We start from the raw sequence: 23,263 nt of genomic DNA on the forward strand, positions 1-23,263 counted from the left end.
GAAGCCATGGGTTCGAGTTCTGCCCTCTAGAGCAGGAGAAAACAAGCTTGTTCCCTCCTCCGTGTGACAGCCCTTCAGTGACTTGAAGATGGCTCTCCTATCTCCTCCCAGTCTCCTCTTTTCCAAGATAAACATACCCAGCTCCTTCAAACACTCCTCATTAAGCTTAGCTAGCAGACCCTTAATGGTTGCAGCTTGTCATCATCCTTCGTAAATTGTGGTGCCCAGAATTGGACGGTGGGTGGCGCTGTGGGTTAAACCACAGAGCCTAGGACTTGCCGATCAGAAGGTCGGCGGTTCAAATCCCCGCGATGGGATGAGCTCCCGTTGCTCGGTCCCTGCTCCTGCCAACCTAGCAGTTCAAAAGCACGTCAAAGTGCAAGTAGATAAATAGGTACCACTCCGGCGGGAAGGTAAACAGCGTTTCCGTGCACTGCTCTGGTTCACCAGAAGCGGCTTAGTCCTGCTGGCCACATGATCCGGAAGCTGGACGCCGGCTCCCTTGGCCAGTAAAGCGAGATTAGCGCCGCAACCCCAGAGTCGGCCACGACTGGACCTAATGGTCAGGGGTCCCTTTACCTATTACTTCCCTTGATCTGGATACAAGACTTCTGTTGATGCAGCATAGAATAGCATTAGCCTTTTTTGCTGCTGCATCACACAGTTGACTCATGTTCAGCTTGTGGTCCACCAAGACCCCTAGATCCTTTCCACATGTAACACTAGCAAGCCAGGTGTCCCCCCCATCCTATATTTGTGCATTTGGTTCTTCCTGCCTAAGTGCAGAACCTTACATTTGTCCTTATCAAAATTCGTTTTGTTAGCTTGCGCCCAGTTCTCCAATCCATTAAGGTCTTTTTGAATCCCAATTCTGTTTCCTGCGGCATTCGCTACCCCTCCCAGTTTGGTGTCACCTGCAGATTTGACGAGCGTCACCTCAACTCCTTCATCCAAGACGTTCTGGGGGCCTCTGGCTGCAAGTGGGTGCTCCCCAGGCCCTTTGTGATGGTGCTGTGACACTGTGGGGACAGTGGTGGCTGGACAGAGTCCATACTGCCTTGGCTTCTCTGCTGAGCTTGCGTTTGCCAGGATGAGCAGAACACCCCACCCCAGAGTGGTGTATGTACCCCCTTCACTACATCAGTCTCTTTTTTCTCCTGGGAGTATTTCTCTGTTTTGCGTGGAATTCCCTGCGCTATATGAATAGGTGTGTAAGTCAGCTTCCTGGTCGTTTATGTGTAATTGGGCAGGTAGGTAGCCAGCCTTGCCCTGAGAGTTGTGAAAGACTGTAAGCTCCAATCCCAGCTCAGCCTGGGATGTATTCAGTAACTTCTAGGCGGAGGCTTTTAAACATCAAGAAACAGATCGGCTCCATCTTGAAAGGCATTGGAGTTTAAACAGGCTGGTCATGTGTGTGTGTATGTGTGTGTGTGTGTGTGTGTGTGTATCTATATCTATCTATATAATAAATATTGATGATTTTTAGTTTTATAGTAAAGGTAAAGGTAACCCTGACCATTAGGTCCAGTCACAGACGACTCTGGGGTTATGTGCTCATCTTTACTGGCCGAGGGAGCTGGCGTACAGCTTCTGGGTCATGTGGCCAACATTACTAAGCTGCTTCTGGAGAACCAGAGCAGCGCACGGAAACACCGTTTACCTTCCTGCCGGAGCGGTACCTATTTATCTACTTGCACTTTGACATGCTTTCAAACTGCTAGGTGGGCAGGAGCAGGGACTGAACAACGGGAGCTCATCCCATTGCGCGGATTCGAACTGCTGACCTTCTGATCGGCAAGTCCTAGGCTCTGTGGTTTAGACCATAGTGCCACCCGGGTCCCTTTTAGTTTTATACATTTCAATAATTTTACAGTCATTTTAGCATTTCAAAGCCTGACTTCCTTCCCCCCTCTTTCTGCGGTTCCTTAAATTTATTAACTTAATTTGTTCATTTATTCATCTGCTTTAAGTATATACTTTTTAAATAAAACTGCAGGTTATTAAAATAACCCTGCCAGTGTTCTTATCTGTTTACAGTTTGCTTGGAAACATTCAGTGGTCTGTGTACCTTTTAGTTCTCTTCGTTGGCGCAATATTCCCACCGTTTTATGAAATTCCTTCTGCAGGGGTGAGGGATCTGTGGCCCATCAGATGTTGTTGGAACTACATTTCCCATCATCCCTGACTGGGGCTAGTGGGACTTGGAGCCCAACAACAGCTAGAAGACCTCAAGTTCCTCAGCCCTGCCTTATGGCTTAAAAACCAAGCTAGCCTTCCTTATAGGAGCTCTTCTGTAGCTTTCTTGACCCAGCTCTTTAGCTACACTCGCACCTTCTCTCTCTTTTTAAAAACGTTTTTATTTATACTTTTCAAGTTGAACCATTTCATTAGTTTTACGACCAATTTAACACTTCAAAATTTGACTTCCTTCCCCCTCTTTCTGCGGTTCTTTAAATTTATTTTTTAGTAACTTCTGCATTTTCAAATCCATTTAATTTGCTTGTTTAATTATCTAGTTTAAATATATACAGTGGTGCCTCGCAAGACGAAATTAATTCGTTCCGCGAGTTTTTTCGTCTAGCGAATTTTTCGTCTTGCGAAGCACGAAATCCCATAGGAATGCATTGAAATTCAATTAATGCGTTCCTATGGTCAAAAAAAGTCCAAAGCCACATTTGGTACAACAAGAGTTTATTAAGTGCTCTTTAAAGTCACACATACTGTAAAGAGCATTTCAAAATTCAAACCCAGAATTTTTTTTAAAAAACAGCAGAGTGGCCCAATGGTCACAGAAAATCATAAAAATGCAGAAAAAAACCACACAAGCTTCCAGATTCTTGCAAACCCCTCCCCAACACCAAGTCCTTGAATTCCAAACACCCCAACCCAAAATCCAAAACCCCCCAAAAAGTTTTAAAAGTTTAACTTATCAAATGGCTGCAAAAGAAGTTTTGGAAAAGCTTCAAAAATCACCAAAGTCTTCAAAAACCTCAAAAAAGGCTACCACACCGCTTGCTATGAGTTGCTCCTCGAAGTCAAGTCGCAACTGTACAGTATTAACAGTTTTAAGAAAAAGGAAACAAACTTGCAAGACGTTTTCGTCTTGCGAAGCAAGCCCATAGGGAAATTCGTCTTGCGAAGCAGCTCGAAAAACGGAAAACCCTTTCGTCTAGCGAGTTTTTCGTCTTGCGAGGCATTCGTCTTGCGGGGCACCACTGTACTCTTACAAAACTGCAGGTTATTACAGTAACCCTGCCAATGTTTTTATCTGTTTGCAATTTATCTGTAAATATTCAGTAAACCATTTCCATTCTTTTATTTAAAAAGGTTGTCTTGATTTCTTACTCTTCTGGTAAGTTTCACCCTTTCTGCATATTCCATAAGTTTTTGTATCCATTCTTCCTTTGCTGGGACGACTTCTTCTTTCCACTTTTGGGCAGGTAAGGTAAAGGCAAAGGGACCCCTGACCATTAGGTCCAGTCGTGGCCAACTCTGGGGTTGCGGCGCTCATCTCGCTTTATTGGCTGAGGGAGCCAGTGTACAGCTTTCCTGGTCATGTGGCTGGCGAACCAGAGCAGCGCACGGAAATGCCGTTTACCTTCCTGCCGGAGCGGTACCTATTTATCTACTTGCACTTTGACGTGCTTTCGAACTGCTAGGTTGGCAGGACCAGGGACCGAGCAACGGGAGCTCACCCTGTCATGGGGATTCGAACCGCTGACCTTCTGATCGGCAAGTCCTCGGCTCTGTGGTTTAACCCACAGCGCCACCCGCGTCCCTTTGGGCAGGTAGCATTCATTAAATACATTTCTATGCAATTTAGGTAGTTCTGTCCCTACAATTCCCGAAAGAATTTTGGGCACACTGGAATCTTCTCGAACAGGTTTTCTCATTTGCTCACACCTTCACCTTCATCTCAAGGTAGAGGTGAGTGGAGGCAGATACTGCTCCTGTTCCTTCTCGGTGTTCATGGCAAGGAGCAGAAGGAACATACCCGGGGCTGCAGGCTGGGGGTTGGCAGTGTTGCCCAGTGCTGCCAGCCCTGCCTCCAGCTGCTGGGGGCCACCACCTGGAAGGGGTTGGCCGCTCGTGATCCTGTTTGACAGGCTCCCTGGCGCTTGTGTTCTTTGCTGGGCCTTCAAAGCACTTGCGCTTCTCTGCCCTCAAATAATAATAATTTATTTATTATTTATACCCTGCCCATCTTGATGGCAGAAAGTGAGGAGGAATTAAAGAACCTTTTAATGAGGGTGAAAGAGGAGAGCGCAAAATATGGTCTGAAGCTCAACATCAAAAAAACCAAGATCATGGCCACTGGTCCAATCACCTCCTGGCAAATAGACGGGGAAGAAATGGAGGCAGTGAGAGATTTTACTTTCTTGGGCTCCATGATCACTGCAGATGGTGACAGCAGCCACGAAATTAAAAGACTCCTGCTTCTTGGGAGAAGGGCAATGACAGGCCTAGACAGCATCCTAAAAAGCAGAGACATCACCTTGCCAACAAAGGTCCGTATAGTAAAAGCCATGGTTTTCCCAGTAGTGATGTATGGAAGTGAGAGCTGGACCATAAAGAAGGCTGATCGCCGAAGAATTGATGCTTTTGAATTATGGTGCTGGAGGAGACTCTTGAGAGTCCCATGGACTGCAAGAAGATCACACGCATCCATTCTTAAGGAAATCAGCCCTGAGTGCTCACTGGAAGGACAGATCGTGAAGCTGAGGCTCCAGTACTTTGGCCACCTCATGAGAAGAGAAGACTCCCTGGAGAAGACACTGATGCTGGGAAAGATGGAGGGCGCAAGGAGAAGGGGACGACAGAGGACGAGATGGTTGGATAGTGTTTTCAAGGTTACCAGCATGAGTTTGACCAAACTGCGGGAGGTAGTGGAGGACAGAGGTGCCTGGCGTGCTCTGGTCCATGGGGTCACGAAGAGTCAGACACGACTAAACAACAACAACAAAACCCCGCCCATCTGGCTGGGTTTCCCCAGCCACTCTGAGCGGCTTCCAACAGAATATTAAAATACAATAATCTGTTATACGTTAAAAGCTTCCCTGAACAGCGCTGCCTTCAGATGTCTTCTAAAAGTCAGATAGTTGTTTATTTCCTTCACATCTGATAGGAGGGCATTTCACAGGGCAGGCGCCACCACCGAGAAGGCCCTCTGCCTGGTTCCCTGTAACTTGGCTTCTTGCAATGAGGGAACCACCAGAAGGCCCTCGGAGCTGGACCTCAGTGTCCGGGCTGGACGATGGGGGTGGAGACGCTCCTTCAGGTATACTGGGCCGAGATCGTTTAGGGCTTTAAAGGTCAGCACCAACACTTTGAATTGTGCTCGGAAATGTCCTGAGAGCCAACGTAGGTCTTTCAGGACCTGTGTTATATGGTCTCGGTGGCCGCTCCCAGTCACCAGTCTAGCTGCCGCATTCTGGATTAGTTGTAGTGTCCAACTGGCTTTCAAAGGTAGCCCCACGTAGAGCGCATTGCGGTAGTCCAAGCGGGAGATAACCAGAGCATGCACCACTATGGTGAGACAGTCTGTGGGCAGGGAGGGTCTCAGCCTGCATACCAGATGGAGCTGGTAGACAACTGCCCTGGACACAGAATTGACCTGCGCCCCCTGGCAACAGTTCTGCTTGACAGGCTCCCTGGCACTTGTGTTCTTTGCTGGGCCTTCAAAGCACTTGCGCTTCTCTGCCCTCAAAGTGTCTCCGTTTCTCCCCAACAGAGAAAGAGCTCCGAAGGAGAAGCCGAAAACTGACCCTCCTCCCAAGTGTCGCCAAGGGCCGACCAATGAAGCTCAGATGGCGGCGGCAGCAGCCCTGGCCCGGCTGGAGCAGAAGCCCAAACCTCGTCCCCCCTCATCCCAAGACGCCATCCGGAATCAGGGTAAAAGGGCGAGGGGCTGGCCTGCGAGTCTCAATGAAAGCTCTCTCTCTTTTTGGTTAGTTGTTGATTTATATCAGGGCTCAGCAACCTTTTCCAGCTGTGGGCCGGTCCACTGTCCCTCAGACCATGTGGTGGGCTGGACTGTATAAAAATAAATAAATGAACAAATTCCTATGCCCCACAAATAACCCAGAGATGCATTTTAAATAAAAGGACGCATTCTACTCATGTAAAAACATGCTGATTCCCGGACCGTCCGCGGGCCGGATTGAGAAGGCGATTGGGCTGCATCCAGCCCCCGGGCCTTAGGTTGTCTACCCCTGATTTATATGTTCTGAGAATCCAAGGAGGCACTCTTATTCCACAGAAGGAAGGGGAAAGTGCAGTGCCTGTGCTTTTTGGGCAGTGTATCCAGTTTCCTACACACCTTGTAAAAAAAGCCTGCAAAGTCCTGCTCACAGTAAGGTAAAGGTAAAGGGACCCCTGACCATTAGGTCCAGTCGTGGCCGACTCTGGGGTTACGGCGCTCATCTCGCTTTATTGGCCGAGGGAGCCGGCGTACAGCTTCCGGGTCACGTGGCCAGCAGGACTAAGCCGCTTCTGGCGAACCAGAGCAGCGCACGGAAACGCCGTTTACCTTCCTGCTGGAGCGGTACCTATTGATCTACTTGCACTTTGATGTGCTTTCGAACTGCTAGGTGGGCAGGAGCAGGGACCAAGCAACGGGAGCTCACCCCGGTGCGGGGATTTGAACCGCCGACCTTCTGATCGGCAAGTCCTAGGCTCTGTGGTTTAACCCACAGCGCCACCCACGTCCAATTCTGGGCACCACAATTTAAGAAGGATGTTGACAAGCTGCAACCATTAAGGGTCTGCAAGCTAAGCTTAATGAGGAGTGTTTGAAGGAGCTGGGTATGTTTATCTTGGAAAAGAGGAGACTGGGAGGAGATAGGAGAGCCATCTTCAAGTCACTGAAGGGCTGTCACACGGAGGAGGGAACAAGCTTGTTTTCTCCTGCTCTAGAGGGCAGAACTCGAACCCATGGCTTCAAATATTCTGAGTGAACATTAGGCAGAAAAGCTGTTCCGACTGGGATGGAAGGTGGTGGGACGAGATGGTGGGACAGTGTTCTCGAAGCTCACCCCGTCGTGGGGATTCGAACCACTGACCTTCTGATCGGAAGCCCTAAGCTCTGTGGTTTAACCCACAGCGCCACCCGCGTCCCATTAGGTTGCCTACCCCTTATTTATATGTTCTGAGGATCCAGGGAGGCACTCTTATTCCACAGAAGGAAGGGGAAAGTGCAGTGCCTGTGCTTTTTGGGCAGCGAATCCAGTTTTCTACACACCTTGTAAAAAAGCCTGCGGTGTCCTGCTAACAGTAGTCCCGTTGAAATGAACGGCAGCTCTTGCCACGCTGGAACACTTGGACTTCCAGCAAAGCTGAATGGTGGAAGGTTCTGGACAGGCAAAAGAAAGTCCGTAGTGCATGGTTAAACTCTGGAACTCCCTGCCACAGGAGGTCCAACTGGGATGGCTTTGAAAGAGGATGGAAAAATCCATGGAGGAAAGGGCTATCAGGGGCAAAGCAATTCTTTGCCTCCAGGGTCAGAGGCACTAACGCTCCTGAATATCAATTGCTGTAAGCCACAGGATGGGAGAGGGTTCGTGTGTGCTTGGGTCCTGCTGGAGCAGCCTTTCTCAACCTGTCGGTCCCCAGGTTTTGTTGGACTACAACTCCCATCACCCCAGCTAGCAAGGCCAGAGCTCAGGGATGATGGGAGTTGTAGTCCAAGAACATCTGGGGACCCACAGGTTGAGAACTGCTGGGCTGGAGGGTTCCCCACAGGCCTCTTGTTGGCCACTGTGAGAACGGGGACTAGATGGCCCATTGTTCCGATCCAGCAGGAATCTTATGTTAATGGGCCTGAGTCACGTCAGTTATTTTCATTGGGTCTACTTGCATTGAAGGTACCGGTAATTGTGCACAATGAGGGGGGGGGAGAGAGAGAGAGAAGGTGATGTTAAGTTTGGACAGAACTTTAATTTATAGCACACAACCCATGGGTATAGACCCCGAATACAGTGGTACCTCTGTTTGCGAACGTCATCCGTTCCAGAGCCCCGTTCGCAACCTGAAAGGAAGGCAACCCGCGTCTGCGCACGTGCGGGTTGCTATTCGCCGCTTCCGCGCATGCACGTGACGTCATTTTGCACATCTGTGCATGCGCGAGCAGCAAAACCCGGAAGTAACGCTTTCCGGTAGTTCCGGGTCGCCGCGGGACGCAACCTGAAAAAACATATCATGAAGCAAACATAACACTGTACTTGGCTGCTCCTCTCCTCAAATTTCACTTTTGATGCATATCTTTGTTTTAATTGTTCTTCTAGTGAAAAAGGAGCTTATGGCTGAAGCAGCAGCAAGCGACAAGGGAGCCTCTGTGGATCAGAAGGTAGGAACAGCTGCGTTTGTCGCCTCGCCATTTATTAGTAGGTTTTTGACCTGCTCTTTCAGTATTTCTTCAAAGGCTTGGGCTTTCCTTCATTTATTTACTGTTTTGAATTTGTATGCCGCTTTTCTGTGTAAATCTGCTCCAAGCAGCTCACAAATGCAAAATTGAGGCATCACTGTTGCAGTAACAATCAGGTGTACAGGTAAATCATTTCAAAACCTAACGATCCAATCAATACCTCAGATGGCTCTATATCAGGGGCCGCCCCCTGAGCCATCCCCCCCAACAGAGCCGCCCCCGAACAGAGCTGCCGGCTCAGTGAGTCCCCACGCGCTGCGCTAAACTGGTGCAGCACAGAGCAGCACTGGAAATTGTGTCTGTGCAGATGCAGTCCGGCCCACAGAGCAATCTCCGCAGGAGTTAACCGGCCCAGGCGAGGTAAACTTTGCCGACCCCTGATCTATATCATGGGTCGGCAAACTAAGGCCTGTGGGCCAGATCAGGCCCAACGGCCTTCTGGATCCGGCCCGCAGATGGTCTGGGAATCGCTGCGTGGATTGCCAGTGCGCACGTTCTTTCCCTCTCCCTCACACGGCAGCGGCACTGCCTCCTCCCTCCCTCCTCCTGGCTTCTCCCTGCCCTGCCTAGAGGAGGAAGGGGGCTGGGTTTGTTGCAGCAGCACTTGAGCAGCCGCCATTTTAAGCAGCCCCTCTCCGGAGTCCTTTCGCGCGCCGCTCATCTTCCTGCTGCCGCCAGCCCCTGCCGCTTGCAAGACGCAGGTAAGCAGCCACCGGCGATCGTGGTGCTATTTCATCATTCCCACCACCAATATAGTCCTGCCCCCCACAAGGTCTGAGGGACAGTGGACCGGCCCCCTGCTGAAAAGGTTTGCTGACCCCTGATCTATATGATCATTGCAGTTGCTAAAATAGTGGCAAAACAAACTACAATGGGCGTAGGCCTTTTCTTTTTCTTCCTCCAATGGAGCGCCTGTCTTATTTATTTATTTTTTTGAAAAGTTTTTATTATTAAAACAATTCAGCATTAATACACACATATTGTGAATATACAAGCATACAGACATACATTTCATACAATCCTTAAAAATGTTCAAACATACCTGCACTCAATCTCACAGATAATTCCTTTTCCCACCAGCTCACCCCACCTTTGTGTTAGACTTCCAATCTACTCATTTGCAATTTCTTTCAACTTCTATTACTTTTTCCCTCACACCTTTAACCTAATTTCATGCTTCTTTTTCTGTTACACATTGTTATCCATCTTATTTAGTATTTCAGTATTTAAAACGGAACTTGTTTATTTTAATAGGAGTTCTGATTTTTCAATAGGGTTTGGAAGGATCCTTTAAACACCTTCCAGTCCCTGTCTATCTTCTCTTTTGAGATCCTTCCAATTTCTCCCATTGTTTTGGATATATTGTAATACTCCAATAATTTGGCAAGCCACTCTGTTTTTGTCGGTATAATACCACTTTTCCAATTTTTCGCAATCAATAGCCTTGCGGCTACTGTTGCATATAAATATAATGTCTTGTCTTCTTCCTTTAGACTTCCTGGTACTATTCCCAATAGGAAACCTTCTGATGTGTTCCTAAATGAATATCTGAACATTTCATTGTATATTGTTTCCCAAAATTGTTTGATGTTTAAACAATTCCACCATATATGCATCATACAGTGGTACCTCGCAAGACGAATGCCTCGCAAGACGAAAAACGCACAAGACGAAAGAGTTTTCCGTTTTTTGAGTCGTTCCGCAAGACGAATTTCCCTATGGGCTTGCTTCGCAAGACGAAACGTCTTGCGAGTTCTTGCGAGTTTGTTTCCTTTTTCTTAAAGCCGCTAAGCCGTTAATAGCCGCTAAGCCGTTAATAGCCGCTAAGCCGCTAATAGCCGTGCTTCGCAAGACGAAGAAACCGCAAGACGAAGAGACTCACAGAACGGATTAATTTCGTCTTGTGAGGCACCACTGTAGTACCTTTTCAGTGTTGCATCGCCTGTCTTAAAATCTCGCCTCTCTTTAGAATTCTTTACCTGCTCTTCAAGAAGAAGATCCCTCCATGCTGTCCGTCTCAGGAGTCTACTTCACTTGCCCTTTAACTGGGGCCACCGTCCGGAAGGATAAAAGAGAGGCGCAGATCAAAAAGGCCATCCTTGAGGTAAGGTTATTTTGGGGGGAGTGTGTCCTCTGGTGTCTCGACAGAGAGTGCATTCCCCCCCCCCGGCTTTATTGATCTATTAACAGGAAAAATAAATGCAAACAAAAGTACCAAAATACAGCACAGCTGCAAAGGGATAATAAAATATCACAACCTTCAGAATATGTGCATATACCGTATTTTTCGCTCTATAAGACGCACCAGACCACAAGACGCACCTAGTTTTTGGAGGAGGAAAACAAGAAAAAAAATATTCTGAATCTCAGAAGCCAGAACAGCAAGAGGGATCACTGCGCAGTGAAAGCAGCAATCCCTCTCCCTGTTCTGGCTTCTGGGATAGCTGCGCAGCCTGCATTCGCTCCATAAGACGCACACACATTTCCCCTTACTTTTTAGGAGGGAAAAAGTGCGTCTTATAGAGCAAAAAATACGGTATTTGCTTACTTTGATTTTTTTCAGCCAGGCTTATTCCTGTAAAGCACCATGATAGGCAATGTAGCCCCATAACCTGACTGTTTGGAATCCTGCTTCTGAGATTTCACCAGGCACTGCTCAAGTATTTCCAAGCCTGTCTCCGCAACCTTAGGGACGGGAAACTTAACTTCCTCAAATTAAAGCTGAGGTTCACAGAACACTGAATTACATGGCCAGCACCAAATAATTTGGGACGCGGGTGGCACTGTGGTCTAAACCACAGAGCCTAGGGCTGGCCACATGACCCGGAAGCTGTACGCCGGCTCCGTCAGCCAATAAAGCACCACAACCCCAGAGTCAGTCACGACTGGACCTAATGGTCAGGGGTCCCTTTACCTTTACCAAATAATAAAGTATCAGTGCATCAAAGGTTTCCTTTAAAAGTAACACATATAGATAAAAATAAAAGGAGTTGTAATGTAAAATGTTTTCCAAGTCCGTCTTGATACCATGTGGATTGCTGCATGCAAGACTTAACGTCTGTATATGTATCTCTTGGCAGACAACGCTTTGGGTTCGGCAGTTGTTTCTAAAATTATCAAAGTTTTGTAGAAATAAATAAAAGTGTTCTTCCCCTGGTGAGCTCCATCGTTATGGAGGACAAAAGGTTCGAGATACAGTCGTACCTCGGAAGTCAAATGGAATCCGTTCCGGAAGTCCGTTCGACTTCCAAAACGTTTGGAAACCAAGGCGCGGCTTCCGATTGGTTGCAGGAAGCTCCTGCAGCCAATCGGAAGCCCCGTCAGACATTCGGGTTCCAAAGAACGTTTGCAAACCGGAACACTCACTTCCGGGTTTGCAGCATTCAGGAGCCAAAACGTTCGAGAACTTAAGCTGTTCGAAAACCAAGGTACAACTGTAGTCTTAAATGAACCAGACATACCGGTAGTATTTGCATATACAGTGGTACCTCGGGTTACATATGCTTCAGGTTACGTACACTTCAGGTTACAGACTCCACTAACCCAGAAATATTACCTCGGGTTAAGAACTTTGCTTCAGGATGAGAACAGAAATTGTGCAGCAGCAGCCGGAGGCCCCGTTAGCTAAAGTGGTGCTTCAGGTTAAGAACAGTTTCAGGTTAAGAACGGACCACTGGAACGAATTAAGTCTTCCTGGAGAAGAGTGACTAGTGGGGTGCCACAGGGTTCTGTCTTGGGCCCGGTCTTATTCAACATCTTTATCAACGACTTGGATGATGGACTCAAGGGCATCCTGATCAAATTTGCAGATGACACCAAACTGGGAGGGGTGGCTAACACCCCAGAGGACAGGATAACACTTCAAAACGACCTTGACAGATTGGAGAACTGGGCCAAAACAAACAAGATGAATTTTAACAGGGAGAAATGTAAAGTATTGCACTTGGGCAAAAAAAATGAGAGGCACAAATACAAGATGGGTGACACCTGGCTTGAGAGCACTACATGTGAAAAGGATCTAGGAGTCTTGGTTGACCACAAACTTGACATGAGCCAACAGTGTGACGCGGCAGCTAAACAAGCCAATGCAATTCTGGGCTGCATCAATAGGAGTATAGCATCTAGATCAAGGGAAGTAATAGTGCCACTGTATTCTGCTCTGGTCAGACCTCACCTGGAGTCCTGTGTCCAGTTCTGGGCACCACAGTTCAAGAAGGACACTGACAAACTGGAACGTGTCCAGAGGAGGGCAACCAAAATGGTCAAAGGCCTGGAAACGATGCCTTATGAGGAACGGCTAAGGGAGCTGGGCATGTTTAGCCTGGAGAAGAGGAGGTTAAGGGGTGATATGATAGCCATGTTCAAATATATAAAAGGATGTCACATAGAGGAGGGAGAAAGGTTGTTTTCTGCTGCTCCAGAGAAGCGGACACGGAGCAATGGATCCAAACTGCAGGAAAGAAGATTCCACCTAAACATTAGGAAGAACTTCCTGACAGTAAGAGCTGTTCGACAGTGGAATTTGCTGCCAAGGAATGTGGTGGAGTTTCCTTCTTTGGAGGTCTTTAAGCAGAGGCTTGACAACCATATGTCAGGAGTGCTCTGATGGTGTTTCCTGCTTGGCAGGGGGTTGGACTCGATGGCCCTTGTGGTCTCTTCCAACTCTATGATTCTATGAAGTACTTAACCCGAGGTACCACTGTATATATTGCATGACCATGTGCCTCTGTACGAGTAATAAAATCACGCTACATAGCTCTGCCTTTTGGATCCTTCTAGTTTGTAAGGTGCCTTTTCAAGAAGGGAGTCTGCCAAGCCCTTGAATACCTGCAACTCAAGTTATTAAGATTAGAGGCCTTCCAGGATTTGGCAGAACAGTCCAGGGCATTTCTGTTTCTCCATCTCCCCAGCATGCTGCCCAAGACCCCGTGGCTGCTGCCATCATGGAAATCCACACTTGCAACAGGGACCGGGAAAAGGTCAAACTCGGAGTGGAGACCATTGCAAAGTAAGTGGAGCCTGGTGACTGTCGGTCTCCCCCAGCCCTTCTTTTTTTGTAATATTTTTTTATTAAGTTTTACCATTTAATTTTCAACACAATTATCATATATATATATAAATAGGATAAAATAAAACTCCCCACCCCGTGCCTTCCCTCCGCTTCCCCTTCTGGTTCTTTAACAATTTGCCACTTCTGCTTAAATTTTATCTTTATTTTTCATCTTTTAGCTGAATGCTCTTACATTCTTATCATTTTTATACCAAATTTTCCTTCCAGTTACTTCTTACATTGAATTAATTTCTATATTGCTGTTTCTTAACTTTTACTCTGGTTTTCTTAACTGTAAGTGTTTTACTCAAACCCTGCTAATGAGTCCATTTCTTTACAATATTTCTGTAAATACAACATGAACGGTTCCCAGTCTTTTTTAAAAGTCTCTGTTGTCTTTGTCTCTGAGTCTTCCCGTGAGTTTCGCCATTTCTGCATATTCCATATGTTTACCTTGCCATTCTTCTTCCGTTGGTATCTTGTCTTCTTTCCTTTTGGGGGCTAGTAAAATCCTAGAGCCCTCCAGATGTTTGGGACTACAACTCCCATCATCCCTAGCTAACAGGACAAGTGGTCAGGGATGATGGGAATTGTAGTCCCAAAACATCTGGAGGGCCGGAGTTTGCTTATGCCTGTCCTAGCCGCTGTCGTAGCATCCGTGAATAGCTTCTTCTGCTCTTCTGGCAATTCCTGCCCTATAATACCTAAAAAGAAAGCTTCTTCTTTTAACCTTTAATTTGAATTCAGCCTGACTTTTTATTTCCCTTTTCTTCCCTCCCCCTCCCCTTTTATGAAGATTACCCGCTCTGAGACCCCACAGCTAATTCTCCCCGGGCCTCCACACTGGCCCAAGTAGGACCAATTCAGCCAGCTAGCCCTGGAGATTGTTGTTGTTGTTTAGTTGTTTAGTCGTGTCCGCCTCTTCATGACCTCATGGACCAGAGCACGCCAGGCACTCCTGTCTTCCACTGCCTCCTGCAGTTTGGTCAAACTCATGCTGGTCGCTTCGAGAACACTGTCCAACCACCTCGTCCTCTGTCGTCCCCTTCTCCTTGTGCCCTCCATCTTTCCCAACATCAGGGTCTTTTCCAGGGAGTCTTCTCTTCTCCTGAGGTGGCCAAAGTCTTGGAGCCTCAGCTTCAGGATCTGTCCTTCCAGTGAGCACTCAGGGCTGATTTCCTTAAGAATGGAGAGGTTTGATCTTCTGGCAGTCCATGGGACTCTCAAGAGTCTCCTCCAGCACCATAGTTCAAAAGCATCAATTCTTCGGCAATCAGCCTTCTTTATGGTCCATCCTGGAGTTTAACTAATGCTTATTTCCCCTAAATTGATTTCTGAATTTTGAATTTTATTGTTATTCATGTTTTTATACCGTATTTATGCTGCTTTTACAATTAAGTGTTTTATATTTTTTGTTAGCCGCCCTGAGCCCGGTTTTTGAACCGGGAAGGGCGGGGTATAAATAAAAATTTATTATTATTATTAATGGGGGGAAACCCTTCTGACAAGCCTCCTATTTAAGAAAACCTATGAAAATGGTATAAAAAGTCCCTATTGAACTTGGTGGTACTTCCTTTTGAGAGGAAGCCTGAGCAAACTGGTGCCTAGAATGACAACTTGTCTTCCTTCCCAAGGTACCTTGACAACATCCACCTCCATCCAGAGGAAGAGAAGTACCGGAAAATCAAACTGCAGAACAAAGTGTTCCAGGTGGGTGCGTTTCAGAGGAGGGAGCTGCGGGGGTGCAACTCCTCTCGTCCCAGACAACTGTCCCTGCCAGCAGCTGGGCCTTGTGGGAGTTGAGGGCCCAGTAATGGGGCGCGGGTGGCGCTGTGGGTTAAACCACAGAGTCTAAGACTTGCCGATCAGAAGGTCGGCGGTTCAAATCCCCGTGACGGGGTGAGCTGCCATTGCTCGGTCCCAGATCCTGCCCACCTAGCAGTTCGAAAGCACGTCAAAGTGCAAGTAGATAAATAGGTACCACTCCGGCAGGAAGGTAAACAGCGTTTCCGTGCGCTGCTCTGGTTCACCAGAAGTGGCTTAGTTATGCTGGCCACATGACCCGGAAGCTGTACGCCGGCTCCCTCGGCCAATAAAGCGAGATGAGCGCCGCAACCCCAGAGTCGGGCACGACTGGACCTAACGGTCAGGGGTCCCTTTACCTTTACCTAATGTCCACGTTCTCAAACCCTGCTCTCGCTAGAGCTTGGCAGAAACCATCTCACAGAAAAATGAGGACTAGAAAAGTGAAAGATAAGCCCCATTTGGCATGTCAGCTCAGGGGGCTAAGATCGCTTGAAGCTAAGATTGTTGTGACATCAGGTGTCATCAGCTCATGCTGCGTCAGATTTGGCCCACAGCTCACAGGGTCTCCACCCCTTGCTTAAATCGCCTTATATTGTTGAACAGACTTTGGCAGGGTGCAAATGCAAGCGACATAAAACTGAAACAAGCAGCCCCAGGGATTCTCTAGCGGGCTGGCTGTTGGAAGTTGTGTGTGATGGATGTTGGGATACTGCCAGGGAGATAAAGTCCATCTGAGCCCCCAAGCTCCTGGCCGGACGATCCATCGACCTCCCGTAGTCAGGCAATATCAGCAATTTAGCGACACGAAGCCTCAGGCTTGTGCACACTCTATCAGCAGAATTCACACAGCAAAAGTTGCACAGCAGGACAGCATATTTACAGTTTATTCAGCGTAGGTCAGAACAAAAGAAGACATGACCGTCTGCTCCGACTGCTCAGGCAAAACAGCAGAAAACGAAAGGAACAGACAACATAAACATCCTGTGAGACAGGAAATGCGCAGGCTGTGACACAGACATCCTGCTCCCTTTTAAGGTGGAACGGAAATATCCTAACATCGGATTCGTTTGGCTTCCTCCTAGGAAAGGATCCACTGTCTGGAGGGGACGCACAAGTTTTTCCAGGCCGTCGGGTTTGAAAAGGCCACCCTCAGTGTCCCGGGACAAGGTAAGGCTCAGTGTAGCAGCTGAAAGGCTGAGCTGCAGACGGGAAGGCGCCAGCTCACAAACTCACAAGGTGGCCCTGGGCGAGCCACACAGAATCTCGGCAAGCCACCGGTGGGGACAAGGATAAGACCCGCCGAACTTTCAGGATTGTTGCCAGGATTACAAGGCGAGAAGCACTTTTTTTAAAAAAAGAATATTTATTAAGTTTTCCAATTTTTTAAACAAAACAAACAAACAAAACAAACCAAACAGAAACATTAAACAAAAGCATAAAATTCATAAACCATACTTTTAAATAACAAATTTCTCAGACCTCCTCATACTTCTCCTTCTTGTATCCCAATTAAGATTATTTGTTCAGCAAATCCTTCATTTAAAGCATTACAGCTTGTAACATTACCTTATTTTTCAAACCCTTTTTTCCCCCCCATCTATGTTCTTATATATCATTGCAGCTAGAAACCTCTCAATTTCAATCCAACACCATCTAACTTTCTTAAATTTACAAGGCGAGAAGCACTTTGAACACTGTACAGAATGCTTCTGGTTTCGCTTAGGTCAGATGGGGGATTCCTGAGATGAGGGTTTCTCCAGGCCCTTTTAAGTTCCCTTGTGATTGGAAGCCCTTCTGTCCATCTTCAAGCCACCTTTTAAGAGCTGCTGTGGTGGAGATACGCAGTGGACGCTCGGGTTGCGAACGTGATCCGTGCGGGAGGCACGTTCGCAACCCACAGCGCCGCGTCTGCACATGCGTGGCTCGCGATTCAGCGCTTCTGCACATGTGCAAAGCGCGATTTAGTGTTTCTGCGCATGTGCGATTGCCAAAACCCAGAAGTAACCCATTCTGGTACTTCCGGATTCGACACGGTGCGCAACCCGAAAACGCGTGATCTGAGGTATGACTGTATTTATTTTAAGTCTATCTCCATCTTCTCCTCCTCTTTGTGAATTGCTATCTGAACGAAGTTGCATTGCAAGAAGTTGCTGCAGATATGATTACTATTATTATTAAGTTTATATGCCACCCATCTAACTGGGCTGCCCCAGCCACTCTGGGCAGCTCCTGACAAAATATTAAGAACGCAGCAAAACATCAAACATTTAGAACTTCGCTATACAGTGGTACCCCGCTAGACGAATGCCCCGCTAAACGAAAAACGCGCAAGACGAAAGGGCTTTCTGACATTTTTTCTGCTTCGCAAGACGTTTTTTTCTATGGGGCTTACTCGCAAAACGAATTTTTTTCCGTGGTCTCCCTTTTTTTTTGCCTTTTCTGAAAGGCGCTAAGCTCCTTATCTCTAAATTGCCGCTTATCCGCTAATCCACTAAGCGCTAAAAGCCGCTAAGCCGCTTATCAGCTGTTTTACCGCTTATCAGCTGATCGGCTGATAGCGGAGCTCCGCAAGATGAAAATCCCTGCAAGACGAAGGCTCCCGCAGAACGGATTATTTTCGTCTTGCGGGGCACCACTGTACAGTGCTGCCTTCAGATGTCTTCTAAAAGCTATATAGGTGTTTATCTCCTTGACATCTGTTGGGAGGGTGTTCCCTGTAGCTTCGCTTCTCGCAGGGAGGGAACCGCCAGAAGGCCCTCGGCGCTGGACCTCAGTGTCTGGGTAGAACGATGGGGGTGGAGATGCTCCTTCAGGTATACAGGGCCGAGGCTGTTTAGGGCTTTAAAGGTCAGCACCAACACTTTGAATTGTGCTCGGAAACATACTGGGAGCCAGTGAAGTTCCTTTAGAACTGGGGTTATATGGTTCCGGCAGCGGCTCCCAGTCCCCAGTCTAGCTGCCACATTCTGGATTAGTTGTAGTTCAAAGGTACCTTCAAAGGTAGCCCCACAGAGAGCAGTGGTCTAAGCAAGAGATAACCAGAGCATGGGCTACTCCGGCGAGACAGTGCGGAAGCAGGCAGGGGTCTCAGGTGGAGCTGGTGGACAGCTGCCTGCTCACTCAGAGATATATTTACAGTCTTTATTTACATACGTATTTACAAGGTATAGAACATAGATTCAAGCGTCCGAATCCTCGGTAGCAGGTTCAGGAAGTGGGAGCTTTCGGCTCCTCCTCCAGCATAGGAGCTTGGGAAGCCCCAAGCGCCTCCTTTGCTCCCTGCGTTTTAACCCCCTCCTGTCCTGTGCTGAAGGAATGGGCATTGAATCTCCCTCTGTCCCTGAACTGGTTGGGTGGTGTTGCTGCTTTCCAGCATTCGGGAGCATCCTTGCCGCTTGAGTTCTATTTGCTTGTCCTCCTCTCCCTCTCCTGTCTTCTCTAAAGGCTCCTGTTCTCCCCCGTCCCTAAGCTCTGGGGCATTCCCTGGTAGCCCCGTGACATGCCCTGGACACAGAATTAACCTGCGCTTCCATGGACAGCTATGAATCCGAAACAACTCCATGGCTGCTCACCTGGTCCTTTAGGGGCAGTTACCCCATTCAGGGGTGGGACGCGGGTGGCGCTGTGGGTTAAGCCACAGAGCCTAGGACTTGCTGATCAGAAGGTTGGCGGTTTGAATCCCCGCAACGGGGTGAGCTCCCGTTGCTCGGTCCCTGCTTCTGCCAACCTAGCAGTTCAAAAGCACGTCAAAGTGCAAGTAGATAAATAGGAACCACTCTGGCGGGAAGGTAAACGGGGTTTCCGTGCGCTGCTCTGGTTCGCCAGAAGCGGCTTAGTCCTGCTGGCCACATGACCCGGAAGCTGTACGCCGGCTCCCTCGGCCAGTAAAGCGAGATGAGCGCCGCAGCCCCAGAGTCGGTCACGACTGGACCTAATGGTCAGGGGTCCCTTTACCTTTACCTTACCCCATTCAGGACCAGGGAGTCCCCCACACCTGCCCACCCCCTGTGCCCTTAGCAAGTGCTGAGTGCTAAGAGGATCACTCTGTTTCCCTCCCCTCTCCATCCTTTTAGAAGAGGCCACAGAGGACTTCTATGTCCTGAAGGAGGGGAAGCTGGGCGACCTGAAGGAGCAGAAGGAGAAGCTTCTGAGCGGGGAGCCGCTCCGGGCCCAGCTGGACCGCCAGCTCCGCATCTTTAAGCCGTCCCCCCAGGCCTCCCGCTTCGAGCTGCCAAGCGACTTCTTCAGCATCACTGCCGAGGAGCTCAAGCGGGAACAGAGGCTCCGGTGAGGCTCAACTGAAAGGCTCACAGGCCACACATTGTTGTTTTTATTATTATTAATTTTATTAGATTTTCCACAAATGTAACAAAAACTACAGAGCAAAATAACACACAAAAACAAAGCAATACACAAATAATAACAACAAACTTAATTCTTCGAAAATCCCACCTTTTTAAACCTCTTAATTGACTTCCTCTAGTCCCTCCCTCCTGAGTTTCCTTATAATTGAATGTAACGGCTTTTCAATGTCATTATTAAACTAAAGATCAGTCCAACACAGGCCACACGTTTTTGCCGCTGCCTCCCCAGCTCCGTCCGGGGGTTGCTTTGAAAATCATTTTTTAAAAATACATTTCGCAGAACATCAGGACATGAACCCAGGAAGCTGTTGCTTCGCAGGGCCGTTACGTCGTTAAAAGCAGCACTCCACAATGACAAACCTATTTTAAAACGGCTCCCTTAACTTTAAGCCACAGATTTGAGTCTACTACCGGTGTGGCTGGGCTGGTGTCTCCAGCGCCGATCATGCGGTGGGTTGGAGGGCAGGGGAGCACGTGCCCATACGCATGGGCACACGCAATTTCCTGCGCACTTTCGGGTCGGAGGAGCACCGGAAATGGCTTGTGCGCATGTGCATGGGCCTCCTCTGACCCGGATGTGCACTGGAAATAACTCTTGCACATGTGGAAATAACGCTTGCGCATGCGCACAAGCTATTTCCAGTGCTCCTCCAACCCAGAAGCGGGCACCAAAAAAAGGAAAAGGCACCCAGTGCAGGGCTGCTTTGAATGAGGTGCTCATTGTATTTTAGATCTGGAAACCGCTGCGGATGTGTTGGCGACATCAGTTGTTGGGTCCGCGTTCCAATATGGTCCCTCTTTCTTTTGCCTCTGAAGGACAGAAGCGGTTGAGAAGGCATCGATGCTGAGAACGAAAGCCATGCGGGAGAAGGAGGAGCAGAGGGAGCTGAGAAAGTACAACTACGCCTTGCTGCGCATCCGCTTCCCGGACGGGTACATCTTACAAGGTACGTGCGAAAGCTCTGGGTGCAAACCAGAGCCCGGCCAGAGGCTGTCAACTACCCAATGCTCAGTCGTCACAGGTTGCTTTATCCTAAGTCTTTGGGCTGGAAGAATGGATGCCTTAAAGAAATATTATAGCACGATGACCTCGCGAGCAGCGTTAGAAACTGAGATAATAATAATAATAATAATAATAATAATAAATTTTATTTATATCCCGCCCTCCCCAGCCGAAGCCGGGCTCAGGGCGGCTAACAACAATAAAACAATACAAAAGTACAACACAAACAACACTCTAAAATCATTCATTATAAAATTAATTTTATGTATTTTATGAAAGCCAGGAGCTAAATGGCGCCTTAAACCTAGGTTATGGGCGCAACAATGGAATGTACAGTGGTACCTCGGGTTACATACGCTTCAGGTTACAGGCTCCGCTAACCCAGAAATAGTACCTTGGGTTAAGAACTTTGCTTCAGGATGAGAACAGAAATCGTGCTCCGGCGGTGCGGCAGCAGCAGGAGGCCCCATTCGCTAAAGTGGTGCTTCAGGTTAAGAACAGTTTCAGGTTAAGAACGGACCTCTGGAACGAATTAAGTACATAACCAGAGGTACCACTGTATTCTTATAACAAGAATACAAAGCTGAAAAGGAATGAAATGCAGCTAAAATCTTATGGTCGTTTTTCACATGGTCTAGTTCAGGGATCAGCGAACTTTTTCAGCAGGGGGCCGGTCCACTGTCCCTCAGACCTTGTGGGGGGCCGGACTATATTTTGGGGAAAAAATAATGAACAAATTCCTATGCCCCACAAATAACCCAGAGATGCATTTTAAATAAAAGGGCACCTTCTACTCATGTCAAAACACCAGGCCGGCCCCACAAATAACCCAGAGATGCATTTTAAATAAAAGGACCCATTCTACTCGTGTAAAAACATGCTGATTTCCGGACCACCCATGGTCTAGTTTTCCCTCTGCCCACTCCCACTAAGAGCATGGGTAGATTTGCAGTGGAGAAACCATGGTTCCTGGGATTCTTTTGAGTGAAGTCACAGGCTTCAAATGCATGTTGAATGTGCTTCAAATGCATGGCGTGGGTTTGCCCTGCACAAATTTCGGAATCTGCACAAAACACTGGAGAGTAAATTTTCTTTCTTTCTGGCGCAGGGACGTTCTACGCCCGGGAGCCCGTCTCAGCCCTTTACCAGTTTGTGCGAGAGACGCTGCAGAACAACTGGCTTCCCTTTGAGCTTCTGGCCCCCGGAGGCCACAAACTGACCGACGAGAGCATGGCGCTGAATGAATGTGGCCTGGTAAGTGTCTCCTTGCCAATGACGGGAGGTCAGGTGCGGTCCTGTCCACCTTGAAACCTGGAGCAAGCACCACTGAATTGTTGAATGGTCTCTTTAAATTTGAAGGTTCATTATTGTTCCACAAGATGTGTATGTCTTTAAGGGCCAGAGCAAATAACGTGACCTAGTTTTACAGCTGTGAAGCAGTATAGCAGGTGCTGTTGTGTTAATTAAGCTGTGTTAGCAATTGGGTATACTATATAAAGAGCAGCACATAGCTCTCTCAGCACCCTGGGGGTTGGGTTATGCTTATTGATATGCTTAGTGTAAAAGGAGTTTTTGTTTTTGTTAGTAAAACCTTGCTAAAGTTATCGTATTTTTCTCTCTATAAGACGCACCAGACCACAAGACGCACCTAGTTTTTGGAGGAGGAAAACAAGAAAAAAAATATTTTGAATCTCAGAAGCCATAACAGCAAGAGGGATCGCTGCGCAGCGAAAGCAGCAATCCCTCTTGCTGTTCTGGCTTCTGGGATAGCTGCGCAGCCTGCATTCGCTCCATAAGACGCACACACATTTCCCCTTACTTTTTAGGAGGGAAAAAGTGAGTCTTATAGAGCAAAAAATACGGTATTTTGCGTTCCTTGTAATATGTGGTCTCCCTAGGAAGCTTTCTGTAGTGCAACTAATCTGCAAATAGCCAACATGAATATGATGGGGCTTTCATGTCCCTTAACGGCAGGAACCATCCTTTGAACTGTGCTCCTTTAAGGAAGCTTGGGTTGGACAGTTGTACACCCTGTGTGATTCAGGTGAAATTTTTCATTTTGGCCTAGGTGGTTTTTGGAAGAACTTGGGGAGCAGGGGAGGGGAGGACGCTAAATGACAAGAGTCTGAAATCTGAGGATATGCACCGAGACCATATGACACCGGTCCTGAAAGACCTGCACTGGCTCCCAGTACGTTTCCGAGCACAAGTCAAAGTGTTGCTGCTGACCTTTAAAGTCCTAAGCGGCCTTGGCCCAGTATACCTGAAGGAGCGTCTCCATCCCCATCGTCCAGCCCAGACACTGAGGTCCAGCTCTGAGGGCCTTCTGGTGGTTCCCTCCCTGCGCGAAGCCAAGTTACAGGGAACCAGGCAGAGGGCCTTCTTGGTGGTGGCGCCCTCCCTGTGGAACGCCCTCCCTTCAGATGTCAAGGAGATAAAGAACTATCTGACTTTTAGAAGACATCTGAAGGCAGCCCTGTTTAGGGAAGTTTTTAATGTTTGATGTTTTATCGTTTTTTTCATATTCTGTTGGGAGTCGCCCAGAGTGGATGGGACGGCTTGGGAAAAACCCCGCCCCGGGGGGGAACCAGTCGTCCCCCCCCCCGTTTTTCCCCAAA

General features: G+C 47.9%; 1 protein-coding gene and 1 long non-coding RNA gene across 2 annotated transcripts in view; both read left to right on the plus strand.

The window, feature by feature from the left end:
- The window catches only part of LOC128405798 (uncharacterized), a 227,796-nt gene that overhangs the window by 32,323 nt on the left and 172,210 nt on the right, over positions 1-23,263 (plus strand). The window lies entirely within an intron of this gene.
- The window catches only part of UBXN6 (UBX domain protein 6), a 28,804-nt gene that overhangs the window by 1,628 nt on the left and 3,913 nt on the right, over positions 1-23,263 (plus strand). Inside the window, exons 2-10 of the mRNA XM_053372748.1 lie at positions 5,732-5,892; positions 8,283-8,344; positions 10,392-10,526; positions 13,333-13,430; positions 15,107-15,182; positions 16,361-16,445; positions 19,352-19,565; positions 20,459-20,589; positions 21,754-21,899. Of these exons, the coding sequence (XP_053228723.1) occupies positions 5,732-5,892; positions 8,283-8,344; positions 10,392-10,526; positions 13,333-13,430; positions 15,107-15,182; positions 16,361-16,445; positions 19,352-19,565; positions 20,459-20,589; positions 21,754-21,899 (1,108 nt within the window). The remainder of the gene's footprint in view (positions 1-5,731; positions 5,893-8,282; positions 8,345-10,391; positions 10,527-13,332; positions 13,431-15,106; positions 15,183-16,360; positions 16,446-19,351; positions 19,566-20,458; positions 20,590-21,753; positions 21,900-23,263) is intronic.

The sequence above is a fragment of the Podarcis raffonei genome, chromosome 18 (genome assembly GCF_027172205.1).
Source record: "Podarcis raffonei isolate rPodRaf1 chromosome 18, rPodRaf1.pri, whole genome shotgun sequence".
NCBI lineage: Eukaryota > Metazoa > Chordata > Lepidosauria > Squamata > Lacertidae > Podarcis > Podarcis raffonei.